Source organism: Toxotes jaculatrix, chromosome 13, assembly GCF_017976425.1.
Source record: "Toxotes jaculatrix isolate fToxJac2 chromosome 13, fToxJac2.pri, whole genome shotgun sequence".
Lineage (NCBI taxonomy): Eukaryota > Metazoa > Chordata > Actinopteri > Toxotidae > Toxotes > Toxotes jaculatrix.
The window spans coordinates 5,396,551-5,411,076 of NC_054406.1; the positions used below are offsets into that span (position 1 = coordinate 5,396,551).

The window sequence follows — 14,526 nt, forward strand, 5'->3', positions numbered from 1 at the left end:
TGTCACAGTGAATTATTAATGCTGTCTTTTTGTCTGTATTTTTTTTTTTTCATTTCAGTCTCCTACAGAAGCACACAAACACTGACAGCATTTTTTTCTCAGTACCTCATGACTCGCAGCATTTTCACAGTACAGACATACGGTAGGCATGCACTTGATGCATATTTGTACATGAAAAATTGGAAGTAGTGAAGATTGACATTACACATTGCCATTGCAAATGGGGAGAGATGTAAGTGTCTAAAAGGCCGCTGTGTGTATAACCTTCAGCAGCATTACAAATCAGTATTACTTCTCTTACCTAAGCTATCTTTGCTCTCAGTTTGAAGGAGGAATTGTATTTTAGCGAAGTATGACAGGCAAGAGAGAAGGTGTGCGCACATGCACATACACATGGACGCACGCACACATGCAGCACAACAGCATGACTGTTGAAAAAGAGCAGAACATTGAATCTCATTTTGCGAGCACTCGACCTGAAATTGCCTGACATTCACATGCAAACATGTTTGCTGACTTGCGGCTGATATGGTTATAATGTAAATGACTGGGACACTCCCTTCTATTGCTCAAACACACACACACACTAATATACTCGCATACACAAAATATTACCTTAACATTAACACTGACTGAACCTGTCTTCTGCTGCAAGCTGTTTCCATGCAGTGTGGGTATGTGCATTAAGGAGTGTGACTCTGTGTGTGTGGGACTGTCCATCTGGATGTGAAGGTGGTGATGATGATAATGGGTATCAGTGGGACATGAAATCTCAGAGCCTGCAGGCCACCTTGCAAGGCTTGAGTGATCAGTGGTGCTTTTTTTTTTTTTTTCAGGATTTTACTGTCTGTCTTTCTCCCAAATTTCTTCTCTTTTGTTCTCTCCTGTGTTTGTCTTGTCAGCCAGAAGGCTCATTTCTTTACACGTTACAGTGTCTATTTTGGATTCTTAGACCTTAGACAGCAGTACCACTTTGTAGTCTGGAGGGTGTTTGTGTCTGCATATGCACATTAGCATTTTGAGACACGTCCTTCCTTGTGTGCTAGTGGCCACCTGCAACCTAAATGCATCTGTATGCTTTTTCCCATACGCACGAGTGCTTACATGTAGGTGCTATGTTACTTGGATAGGCATGGACATAAACAAATGGCTGTTTGGTTGGGGTAAATGGAAGCCATCAATCACACACGGGGAAACAAAAACACCACATACTTCAACACCGTGACCATTGGACAAGGTTGTCGATCCCAGCAACCTCAGGGTCAGGGTCTCACGATTAAGGTGAGCTTTGATGATGTAAAAGTTAGGTTGTGAAGCACAGTGGGTGATTTTTTGGTGACAGGAAATTAAACTAAAAGACTAAATTCAAGTTCAATCCTTCAAACAATATGTGTGCTTATTGGGTCTCGTGTAAATGAACAATACATGTGCATGTCTGTGAGACGAGGAGGGGAGAGGAGGAGGCAATAATATCCTGAAATTGTTCCCTCTCAGTCTTTTGTTCCTCAGCCTCTGATAAATCCTGTGAAAATGATAGCTGGAGCAAAAGTAGGGGTGGCGAATAATGGAAAAAAAAAAAGGGAGGAAGTGTGGCAGGGATGGAGTGGGGACCGTTTGGTTGGGAGAAGAGCTGATAGCAGTTGAGAGCTGTTTGAGAAGATGAGATGGGAGAAAGGTAAACGTCAGAGTGACATGGGTATTAGAACGGTGAAAACATGGGAAAAAAAAAAGAAGGCTCTGTCAACAGTCGGTGATTGACTTCTGTGCATGTGCTCGTGTTTGTTGCTTTTTGGTGTGTGTTCATAAAATACAGATATACACCCTCCATCCATCTGTCTGTTCTAATCATCTGTATGCATGAGGAAAAATGCATCTGTTTATTTTTATATTCATGTATACATAAGATGTGTGTCATACCACTTTAATATCCCATTTAACATGTGATTACAAAATACACAATAATACCTCATTTTATGTACCTCATATATAAGAAATACAAATTGATTCATACCACATGTTGTACTATAGGCTACATACCCTCCCACAAAAGGAAGGTAGGAAACTGCTGAAATAAATTTAACTCTGTAGCATAAGTTGTCATGTAATTTTGTATAGACATCCAGAAGTTGAATCCTTGTGACTTTGGTGATTCCTTGACATTTCCTTCCTCCCCTCACCCAGTATTTAGGTTTATGTAAATATGTACATCAGCATGTCAGTACACTAATGTTAGCATTTAGCTCAAAGCCTCACAGAGTTGCTAGCATGGTTAAGTACAAAATGGCCAAATTAGATTCTTTTCAGTGGGGGTTGCAGACAGAATTCTATTTAATGATCTCTTTTTCAAGGAGTGCATTTCATTAGACCAACCTAAGAGATATTTACTCTGTCCATCACTATCAACATGTCATCTTGTTTTCATATGTAAATGTAAATTGAAAACTCAGCTGTGTCCGCAGTCTTTTCTGTTTGATCCTCTCCTAGATCAGGTGTATTTGTGTTTGTCTGCCTGCGTGGTTGGCTGTCTGTTCATTTTGGCACTTTCCATCTGAGACAGTACAGACCTCGCTGTCTGGTGCAGTGATGTAACACAACAGCTCTTTGTTATGTCCGTTTTGTGATGTAACCGCTCTGGTATTGTTAAATGCTCTGCATCTAAAGTGCATGCCTGTGCGAGAAAGCCAGTGAACAAATCTGTGGGTGTTTACATTAAAAAAAAAGTGTGAGTAATTGTGTGCTTTTGTGTGTGTGTCACTGTACATAAGTGCCACATTCGACGTGCCTTTGTTGGCAGAATTACACGTCTCCAGCGTAAAGCCCGTACACAGCACCGCTGACATTAATACCCCTGGTGGCATTGTTTGCTAGTTATCCTCCTGTGTTCTCTGTGTGATGTCAGTCTGTGGTAACCAGGGCAGAACAGAGAATAAAATGATAAAGCAAAGCGTTGACCTGAATGGCACGGTTCAGAGCTTTCTCCCTGATTACACTCTGAGGCAGCAGCCAGTCAGTGGGTGGACCTGAATGAGGTCTTTACTTTGAGCTAATAACAGGGATTTATACTGTCATTCAGGGCTTCATCATATCTTCAGAGCAGCTAGACACACAGACAGGTTATGACACTGCATGTAGAGCAAAAGAAAATTATTGTCTCCGAAAAGCAGACCATGGCAAGTGACACAAAATTGCCTTTTTCCATCAGTCACTTAATGTCAGTCTATAACGCCAGAAAACTAAAACCTGATTATAGAAGATCTGATACTGTTACTCAGATAAAAATATCACTATCTTGCAGTTTGTCCTGTATATTTATGCATTTTGCTTCTTGGAGCAAACGGTGTGATTACAACAGATTTTGTTGTGCACTACTTCAGTCAATAGAGGAAGACAACTTCCTTAAGGTTTACTGATCTCTAGGCCTCTGCACTCTCTGATTTGTTTTTCTTTTTCTTTTACTTTAAGCAACATTGGTTAAAAATACTTTTGAATCCAGATGGAATGCATCATTTTTCTTTCTGTACAGGTCATTGCTGCAAATGCAAAATATTTAAAAGCCTTTATATCAGATATCAGAAAAATACACATATACCCATTACAAATCCAAAATAGAAGGAACAGTATATGTGCCTTGACCATAGCACCTCAGTAGCGGTTAGTCTTCCAGTCTGGAGATTCACTCTGGCAACAACCCAAGCCCATTTCCCCTAACTTCTGCTATTCTAAAGTATGTTTTGTTCTAGTCCAGTGTGGTCCAAATCCAACTTTCCTCAGCCAAGGTCCCATTAAGTAAATACTGGCTTTTTTAAGGGGGAACTGCTTCCATCCAGTTCAGCCCAATTTCAAGTGGTCTAATTCAGTCGGAGTCATCTGGGTGCCATAACCTTCTCATTATTTCACAGTTTCATAATCTGACCCAGCCTGGAACACTTAAATGTACCAATCACTCATTTCTCTCTAACCCACCTACCTGTCTGACCTGGAGGACACAACACAATTGTGTGTGTGTGTGTGTGTGTGTGTGTAGACCTTCAAAACTGTTTGATGGTAATGAGAATTCATTTTGTGGATGTTAAAGCTGCCTACCAGCTGAAAGAATTATCATCAGAATCAGCATCAGCCACACAGAGGGCACTGATCTGAATTAGAGCTCTCTGAATTATTGATTTCCACCTGCTGGAATCACATCCCGTCTCCCTTGTATCTCTCATTTGTGCCATCACCACTTTCTGTGTTCTTTTGAACCTTTTCAAAAACCAAAAACTAATACTAAAAACAAATAAACTAAAACGCATCTGAGAAACATTTCAAAACAGCAGCAACGAAACACTGACACTGTCATTTGGCATCTGTAGTGTTTTGGTTGTGCTTTTGTGCAAAATTTATTGTGTTTATTCCTCAGTCAGTGGTGATTGGTGATTTTAATATTAATTAATGTATGCTGTCAGGGAGGCAAAGAAACAATTCATTGCACACATTTATTGTATTAAGTGCTTCATGATTTATTAATGGGCATGTTTAAGGATAGAGGAAAGAAAGGGAAAATAAAATAAAAGAGAAGGGCAAAGCATAAATTGATTCCTTCCACAAAGACAAAAGTCTATTGAAGTAATTTGTGGACTCATTGAAATGTTGATTCTTTGGCCTTTTAGTTTTTACTCATTAGATGAAACTGTTGGCATATATCAAAGTGTCATTTTGATCATATGTATTTTATTTTCTCTAATCTGATTATATTAATACCAAGTTTAGCATTACCAATGCTAGTGTCGCATATATTCCCACTATAGATGACCTTAGTCTCACTTACTGTCACTGTTTCTTTCAGTGTTTCTCATCTGTATGCATTTCATGTCTGTGATGTCTGTGCTTATCTGTTTTTCTGTCTCTGTCTATCTGTCAAGCTGAAGGAGTCTATTCTCCCTCTCTATTTAATGTCCTTTCTTTGTACAGTACGTAGCCTACCGTCTCTGTCTCTCACACACCATCTGTCTGTCTACTGGTGTCTCTGTCTCTCTTCAGTCTCTCACAGCACTTGCCTCCTGCTTCACCCCCCCCCCCCCATTGGACTTGGCATGTCGCTGCATATCTATATTATTACACCTTGACGAAATATGTATGTATGTGTGTGTGTGTGTGTGTGTGTGTGTGTGTGTGTGTGTGTGTACATGTGCTGCCATGTTCCATTTAATCAAGGCTCCCAGTCCGCACATAGGACAAATTGATCGGTTGGTTTGCCAGCTGTCCTGGCAGATCTCTCCTTCTGTCTCTCTATTTCTCTAACCACCCCCTCTCCCTTTCTCTCCCTGATGCTCTCATTTCCAGTTTAACTCGTATACCTTGGCAATTAAAAGGCAAATAAGGGATTAAAAAAAAAAAAAAAGTCTTCTGATGATTGGAGTGGTGTTCCTTACAAGCATTTTCAGCTTTTTTTTTTGCACTGTTGGATGCCTTTTAGAGGGTCCACATTCTCCCATTGGCAGATGGCTGCTGGCCCATTTTGATTGACGTGACCTTGTCTGGCATAGTCTGTTGGCGGCCCTTCGAATGATCCCTTGCTGTGGAGAATTATGGGCAGCGTGCAAAGCCAGCTCCTTTTGTTATCTGAGCTGCACATATTGTCTTGATACACCCCTATCATTAGACACACATTTCCAAGGTGGGCTGGCAAAATGTGTATCCACGCTGAATTGAAGAGATAAGTCAGAATTTCAGCCAGCCATGGGTATGGCTAGCTTGCTTTTAAGCATGACAGGTAGAAAATGCAAAACCCATTTCAGTTCTCATAGATCTATGCATAATTTTGCCTTGATTTGGGTGCTATTCACGCTTGATGTTCTTGGCGTGGTGAGGGAGGGATAGTGGCAGCGTGGTCAGGAACAAAGAGAGTCTACTCCAGTGCCGCTTGACAGGGTGTGTGTGTGTGTGTGTTTCTGTTCTGTCCTCATGCTTGTCTGTCCTGTGAGCTAAAAGCAAGAGGCTTTTCTCGGTGTAATGACAGACATTAGAAAGTCGATTACATGAGTCTTACAGCCTTGGATACACAACTCACAGGCATACACACATGCATGCAGGCGTAAAAAAAACACGCTTGCGCACTCACTCTGGCTTGAGCCAGGAGAGGCTGACGCTGCCTGCTAATGAATGTGTGATGGCAGGCCTTTTGTGTGTGTGTTTTGTAAGAGTGACTGAGTAAAAAAGGTGGGATAATAGAGGCCCCCTCACTATTGTGCTTGTGCCTTGATGAACATTCATAAGCATTTCAGGACAGCAGGTTTGTGTTTGTCTTTGCACCTGCTGTGTGTACCTCAGCCTGGCTGCCTCACACACAGACCTGTCGTCTCCTGTCTGTGTTGTTGACTGTATTGTAGTGTGACGCGGTGCCAGAGGTACAAGAGATAGAGTAGCATCTTTTTCCAAGCAGTTCTACTTACAGTTTAGCCTGGTTGCAGAATAAATCCCTGCCCAGATCTCAGATTTTGCCACATAATTCAAATAGATCTGCTTTTGCTGTCAGGTTCTCCAGTTGGAAGAACAAACAAGCCTTAATGGGAGAAAGGATTGATGACAAAATTTACAGATCACTTCTTAAACTTGGTTAATTACAATTCTAAACACCAGCCAGTGAGAACAAGCTGACTATCCTGGCTAACATTTGCTAGCTAACTATGTTAGCCAACATATTAGCTACAATTATATTCCTGCCCTTTTCCCAGCCAGTTAATTCAAACGTCTAGTTTAATGTGTGTCCCTTGGTAGTAAAGAACACAGCTTGCAAATGTTAGTCAGCCAGCCGAATTGTGTTACCTTGTCTGCTAAATTCCTGTATCAAAACAGGTCTTATTTAACCAGCAAATTATCTTTTGATAAACCAACTGCCATCCTCTGTAAACGGCCTCGAGTTCTGCTAACTCTACACTGGCTAACACAGCCTTATATTGATTGAATGTGTCTACCATTGGTGACCAAGCAAAAAATCAACCCCTCCATCCAAGTAAAACACCTAACAAGGAGCCATTATTGAATGAATGAGGTTTTAAGTGGAGGAGGGAGAGAGAGTTAAATTTAGGAAGAGAGACAAGAACAATAGATGGGTAAAATGCAAGGCAGAGATGAAAAGTGAAGCCACGAGGAATGGGAAAGGGATTATAAGGGGGAAAAAAAGACAGATGTTTTAGTTGAAGAGAAAGGAAGCAGAGGAGAGACGGAAGGAGAGGGAGAGAGCATACCAGAGCTATTAATGTAGACCTGCTGTTAAGAATACAGTCTCAGAAGAGAGGACACCCGAGCATCGAGCGGTAGCTGGCTGCCTGATTTCACACCCATTATCACCTGCTACAAAGGCACGGCAAGTGGAAAATGAAACTGCATAGAGGGAGAGTGTAAAATAATCTGTTTTATTCTGTGTATTTGTGAGTGTGTGTTTATGCACCACCTGATGTTACACATGTATTGATAAGCTTCTGTTACATGGTGTGTATTCATGTAAGGTCATGAGTGCTTATCACCCTCGCTCACGCTCTCACCTTTTGCAGTCTCTCTTATGTGCAGTGGTTGGGTATCACTTTGGACTATGGAGGGAGGCATTTGAAAAAAAAAAAACCAAATAAAGTGGGAAATTTGGAAAACGACAACAAAATTAAATTTTGGGTTTTGCAGTTGTGTGCCTGCACATTGCCTTGGCTTGTTTTCATTTGCCTAGCTGGTTCAATCCAGTAGCAGCCTTTGATGCCATTTGCCAAGGCCACTGATCACACGTAATGTGAGAATTGTGTTTGTCAGATGGATTTAGCCAAAGTCTCCTCTACTTTTCTCTACTAATCCTATCTTTTATCTCGTCTGTACTTCCCTGTGGATTCACTTGCTTTCTATTTTTTCTCTGTTCACTCTTTATTTTCTCTCTCATGAATTGAAAGGGAGATGAGTGCTTTCTTCTTAGGTTTTAAAATGCTGCTGTGCTTAGTGGAGTCTCCGTGCGAAGAACTGAAAATGCTTAAGTGATATAAAATGGCTTTTGATTATCTTTAAAAGAGCTTGAGAATTTTTATTAGGCTCTCTGCAGAAATATCTCATGGTTTTAAATATCTTTTAATAATGTGTGATTTATGTGTTCATCCCATGTGCAGAAATCTCCTCAAACTGTGGCTTTTGACTGGATTTCCCTGGTTAAGATAAAGGAGGCAGGAATTATTAAATCAGATTTTTTGAACATATCTGACGTGCTGTATTTCTGTGTTTGCTCTTTTCCAGCATGTCCCCCTGGATCCTACAAGATGTCCTCCAGGCAGCAGGAGTGTTTCCCCTGCCCAGCCAACAGTGTCGCCGAGGAGGAAGGATCTGTGGTGTGTGTGTGTGAAGAGGACCACTTCAGGACTCCCCTGGACACTCCCTCAGCACCGTGCACACGTACTAAGATTATATATGTTTATATTTATGTGTTTATATGTGTGTGTGTGTGTGTGTGTGTGTGTGTGTGTACATAGTGACCTTTTGGTATTATCTCTTTCTCCTATTACACACTCCTATACTGTGTCATTTCATCTTGACATTTTTGCATTAAGTGAGCAATTTCCTGTTTGTAAGCCAATAATTATCTCACCCACCCTTTCAGCCTTTCATATATCCACTTCTGGCATTTGCCTCTATATCCATAAAGATCACTTTTCCCCTCTGGTTTACCTGTCCTTCACCCCTCATCCTTTCATCCACTTTGCCTTTTCTCATCTCATCAACCCTCTGTCTGACCTGCACCCACCTCCCCAGTCTTCTGTCTCACCATCTATCCTTATTTTTCCATCTCCAGTTCCTCCTCATCACCCCATTTCCATGTCTCATCTCCCCCAACCTTCACCTCTCCTTCACCTTATAGCCCTCCACTAGTATTGACTTTCATCAGTTTTGTCCACCAGGAATTAGTCTGTCCCTCCATGAGACACAGGATATGTGTCTATTGATAGTAAAGTTGTTATGTGGTTTTTATAGCTACACGCTCAAAGAATGTGTTACCTAAAACAAACATCTAGCTTTTTTGGTATTTCCCTTTGATAACATCAGTAAACACAGAACATTTGTTGACTTGTTTTAGAGTTATAAAGTAGGGTTTTATATTGAATAAATAGTTTTAGATGTAGTCGTTTTAAGAATTTCAGGTAAATCCAGTTCCAGCTTGAGAAGATTTGTAAAGTTGATCCACCATAGAGCAAATATCCTCAGGCTCATACACATTATTTTATGTTTAAAGGTGGACTTTCCCAGAACTGTAACCCCTCCCAACTTGTGCTTACACCCCCTTCAATTTCATCCAATAATATACGCACATTATGCATCCATCCACTGCAGCCATTTTCTCTGCCTCTCAACCTTTTATCATCCATTCTTCTTTCCCCCTAACATTACATCTATATTATATATTCATGCAAAAAGCCCATCACCCCATTTTCTGTATCTTTTTGCTTAACCTTGTGCATTCTCTCCATATCCGTCCACCTTTCCTCCTGACATTACTCATCCGTTTTCTGCTATACATCCATTATCCAGCTTTTTACTGGACCAACCCATCTTTTTTATACTCTCTCCATTCCTCCTCTTTGACCCCTGGACACACACTGTCCTCCTCCCTCTTAGTCTGTCTACTTAACTTGGCCACTCATCACTCCTCTTTCTACACACTGCCTGTCCACATTTTCCTTCCTCTTCATCCTTTCATCTGTTTCGTCCATTGAAGTTATCATTCTTCTTCCCTCTGTTTAACTGAAACCTGAAATCCCTCTGCCCTCAAGCAACAAACCATATAATCTCATCCCCACTGTCCACACATTATCTGTTCATCTCTCACCTCTTACCTTGTCTCACCCTCTCTCACCCTTTGTCCCAAACCGAATACCATTCTTCTGCAATAAAGATGCACTACAAGGCCAATAAGACAAAGACCATACAGGGTAGCCCTATTGATTTCTGCATGGAGAACAGCCTATTGATATAGCTTAGTAATTAGATTGAGGAATAATGGGCTCAATATCCCAGGAGTACTCAGGGCAGTAAAACCATAGGGTCACTACATCTCTCCGTGCATGTTTGTATACACACATTCACTTCAGTGTATGGATATATGTGTAAGTGTGTGGTCATATTGGCTTTTATGGTAACTGGAGAGGTTTAATTACAATATTGATCGCTGAGCTCTGTGATCCCTGTGTGATAACATTTATAGCAGCCTTAAAGCAGCCTAATGACCACATTAATTACACTATTGATTCGGTAATTATGATCATCCCCAGATTTGGCTAATCCACCACTTGTGTACTGATGGAGAAAGAGAGAGCTTGATGAATCTAGTATTATAGGAATTAAAGAAAAAGGAAGCGTCTGCCAGCTGAATGAGGTTTGATATGCACACCTTATTATCGCAGAAATTCAGAAATAATGTCAATGTAATATTATTCTTTTCGTCTTGCTATTAATACCTGTGAAGTATCTAAACCCTAATGTGTTTACCACAGCTAAAAGTTACAGCTGTCTCTTTGAAATAATATGCTCTTCATTGTTTTAAGAATCCGTTTAAAACAGGTGAAAGAACACATTGCCACATATTTTAAAGATTCATGTGGTCATACTTCCCGGCATGACTAATTACCATTGTTAATGGCGGCTGTTTACAATTTTTCCATTACAGCACACTGTTAAATATTTCTTTGTGGCTGTGAAGAGGAAAAGTAAAACTTTAGAAACAGTGAAAGTAAATGTCTCACTGGGGACACAGAAATATTTCTTTGCATTCAATTTTGGCAGAGTGGAACTACTGCTGACAGAACTGCAAAGGCAATGACAATAGCATAATGACTATAATAAAAAAAAAAAAAACCTTAAAGTGATGCATAATGTTTGCCAATGTGTGTCTCTGCAAATGGATTTTTGGTAACAGTGGGAGCCCATAAGTCTCAGCAAGAAGTTTAAAGTTGCAGCAGAACAGTTTTTAAGCTTCTAGCTAAGGGAAAACATGCAGACGCTTCATAGGCCTCAATGGCAAAAGTGTTAAAAACAACAAGAGCAAGTTTGGATTTCCTTCAGGACATCTTAAACGTAGTTACTATCAACAGACTGTCACTAAGTGTAAGAGATTTAGAAGATTCACTGTCCTAAATCTCTAATTGTGATATTAAACCTGTCCTAGAGAAAGAGTAAGAAGTAAGAAGAAGAAAGTCTGGCTATTCTCATTAGCTCAAATGTGCTAGCAGGGTGTGTTAGCCAGTTAGCTACATGCACTCTATGGTGTCCTGTTACGAGAAAACAAGGCACTATTTTGAGCCATGGAACTCTTCCTTAGCATTTGGTTTAAGCTAATACATAAATGCAAATTCTTCAAAGGCTTTACTGGCAATAGTGTAGGAACAGCATCAAGCGCAAGTTTGGATTTGCTATACTGCATTATGTTGGAGCAGCAGTGGTCTGGGAGTCGGAGTCATTTAGATGGACAGGGCAAAAGGAGATGGAAGGTGGAGACAGAGAGTGAAAATGGGCAAAAGATGGCAAAGAGATGAGAGAGTTGTGGAGCTGAACTTTTAATAAGAGACGCTCGGATTTGAAGATGAGAAGAGGGAAAAAGGAAACTTCAAGAGAAAGAGGGAGTGCAAGGCCGAGAAAGTAGAGAGAGATGTGAATAAAAGGCCCAGCTGTGTCTACATCTAGTGTGTGTGTGTATGTGTGTGTGTGTTCACACTCTGAATGCTCTCTGGGCTTATGTAACTCTGTGCTCTACGAGCGGGACGCAGCTGTGGTGTGTGACGTGTTTGACATCACGCACAGAGCAGCACACCTTCACTTATTCATTACACAGGACATGCACACACATACAGGGACACATATAAAATTCATGGCCTTTAATGGACTTAAGCTCTATTTAGCCCCTGTGTGCAAGGACCTGCAGGAAAGGACAGCCAGGACACTGAGTGGTGAGATACAGTCCTCCAGCCTGACATTTTATACAGCCAAACCAGACTGGACATTTTGTTTTTATCTTCTTTGTTACATGTGGTGGTTGAGTTTAAAATGTTTTAGGTTTTACATCCAAAGCCCTGTGCATCAGACAGTGGCCCAAAGAGGGATGATGTGATTTTCTGACAGATCTCAAGGGGCTTTGACAACACAAGTATAATCCAGAGATATATTACAATTATCCAGTGTTTTATCTTGAGAGTCCCACCACAAATTTAGCCTCACACTAGGCAGCTCAGGCACTTATGATGCATGTGGCATATCACAACCCTAATATCAAATCAGATTCATGTTCCTGGAGAGTTAAAAGCCTTCTCCATGGCAACTCACCTTTATTTACTGATGGTAAGTGGAGGTTTTGTTCCTCAGAGCACTGCTGACCTCAGTGGATAATGGGCAAACTTGTAATCCACACTCATGCACGCTCACATTCAGACAAAAGGCAGTGACACTGTAAGCCTAAGATGTCACAAGTTATTTTGAGTTTTTTTTTTTTTTTTATTCATTGAAAAACACAGATACACGCTGAAAATACCTAACATTTATTCGGTTTCTGCTTATAGCTCTTATTCCCAGGTGTTGTGCTGTTCCTGTCTCTGCATCATCTTTAATCCCTCCTCCATCTCAATCCAATAAACATTTTTTTAGCCCCACTGCCAAACCATGATAACGCCACATATACTAGTATATCACAGTAACAACTTTATATTTTCATTTTCCTCTGCCCATTAGGGTCAAGTGCTTCTCATCATAACAATTGTTTCTTAACACCAAATCCTGGATAAAACAGGATTATCATAGCGTGATGTGCAAACTGAGCCCATGCAATCACACTATAATACCCTCTGCGTTTAGTCTGTCAGTCATCAATCTCATGCTTCAGCATCGTGATGTTTGAGCAATCTTTGGGAGCCACACAGATGCACTCTGTGCAGCACTCAAACATGTCGTTTGTACAATCCCTTTTTCCAGGAGAAAAACATGATTGTTCCAGTTTGTTCATTGTCTTATGTATCCAAAAACAGTTGGGTAGATTTTTGATACTGCTTATTTTTGAAGCATGGTTAGTCTTTATTTTGTCATGTTTTTTGATACGTATTGACATGATTTGACAAGTTGTATGATCATTATTCATAAATTATTTAGGGCTCAGACAATAAACCAGTGTACAATTTTACTATTCTTGTCTCTCTCAGGGCCACCATCCCCTCCTAGAGATTTGGTCTATACCCTGAAGCAGTCCACGCTGATCCTGGAGTGGGCGGCCCCATCCGACACAGGTGGCAGGGTGGATCTAACCTACAGTGTGGGATGCCGGCGGTGTGTCGGGAGGCAGTGTGAGCCATGCGGGGCAAGTGTCGGCTTTGTGCCTCAGCAGGTTGGCCTGACGGAAAGAACGGTGACCATGGTTAATCTTCTTCCCAACACCAACTATACATTCACTGTAGAAGCCTTAAACGGTGTGTCAGAACTGTTGCCCAACAAGAGGTTCTACACACAAGTCAACGTGTCAACAAGCCTTCCTGGTGAGTCACGGTTTGATCTTTAAACACAGCCTCACTCTCACATCCACATACAAAGGCATGTGTATGGAAAGGGCATTTTAAATTAAACAAACAGCTGAACTAGAATGAGGTCACACTGCATTTCCAAAAAGATGATGTAGCAAATGTACTCAACTGGGACAAACCAGCACACTTGCATGTCTCTGAAACGCTTTGTGTCTTCAGACTACATTATGCATGAGCTGAAAGGTAATCATAAATCAAGCACTGCATGGGTTGCAGTGGAATTTGCAATAATATTGATTGTGGTAATGTTTATGTTGTAGGAAAAACATTATCTCCATAACCGAGTCTGGTCAATTCTCACAGCATCTCATCTTAAAAATAAATTATTAATAATAATAAATACCCTCATTTATTAAATATGAAGACTTTGCTGAAGAAGAGGAGTGTTGTTTTTTTTTTTGTTCATTAAAGCAGATATATTTCTTATGACATTAGTGGAGGTGGCTGTTAATTCAGCAGGGCTGGACTGCTTTTACTTATACAGCCACACACAAAAGTATGGACACATACACACTTTCAGGCACTGTGCACACCCTCTCCCTGTACATAAATAGATGTATGTACCGTGACCTTTGAATATGCTTGTAATTTATGTAGATGCTAAAAATACAGACAGCAACATACAGTACAGCACACATGGCCTTCAAAACCAAATGTGCCTCCTATAGCGTGCTTTTAGATTATGTGTATGCTAAGCAGCACAAACTCTCATCATACACACTTCGTCCCCATACTGACAGTGTGCCTGTCATTACCGACAGAGTAAAAAGTCTCACCGGTGGAGGTGATCTCATTTTCATCAGCAGAAGTCTTCAGCAGGCCATTAGCCAGGGGCTTGAAAAAGCACTTTGCCAAGTAGCCCTGTCAGCCAGCGCTGCAGCAACACTATTTGGGGGAGCTCAAGTGTGAAAAGACCAAACACCCACACAAAAAAAAAAAAAAAAAAAATGTACAAGCAGACATTCTG

The 14,526-nt window shown here is 40.8% G+C and overlaps 1 protein-coding gene across 2 annotated transcripts in view; it reads left to right on the plus strand.

The window, feature by feature from the left end:
• LOC121191528 (ephrin type-A receptor 7-like) overlaps positions 1-14,526 on the plus strand; it is a 128,096-nt gene that overhangs the window by 72,318 nt on the left and 41,252 nt on the right. For both annotated transcript variants that reach the window (XM_041052692.1, XM_041052693.1), the window contains exons 4-5: positions 8,248-8,403; positions 13,185-13,514. In XM_041052692.1, the coding sequence (XP_040908626.1) occupies positions 8,248-8,403; positions 13,185-13,514 (486 nt within the window). The remainder of the gene's footprint in view (positions 1-8,247; positions 8,404-13,184; positions 13,515-14,526) is intronic.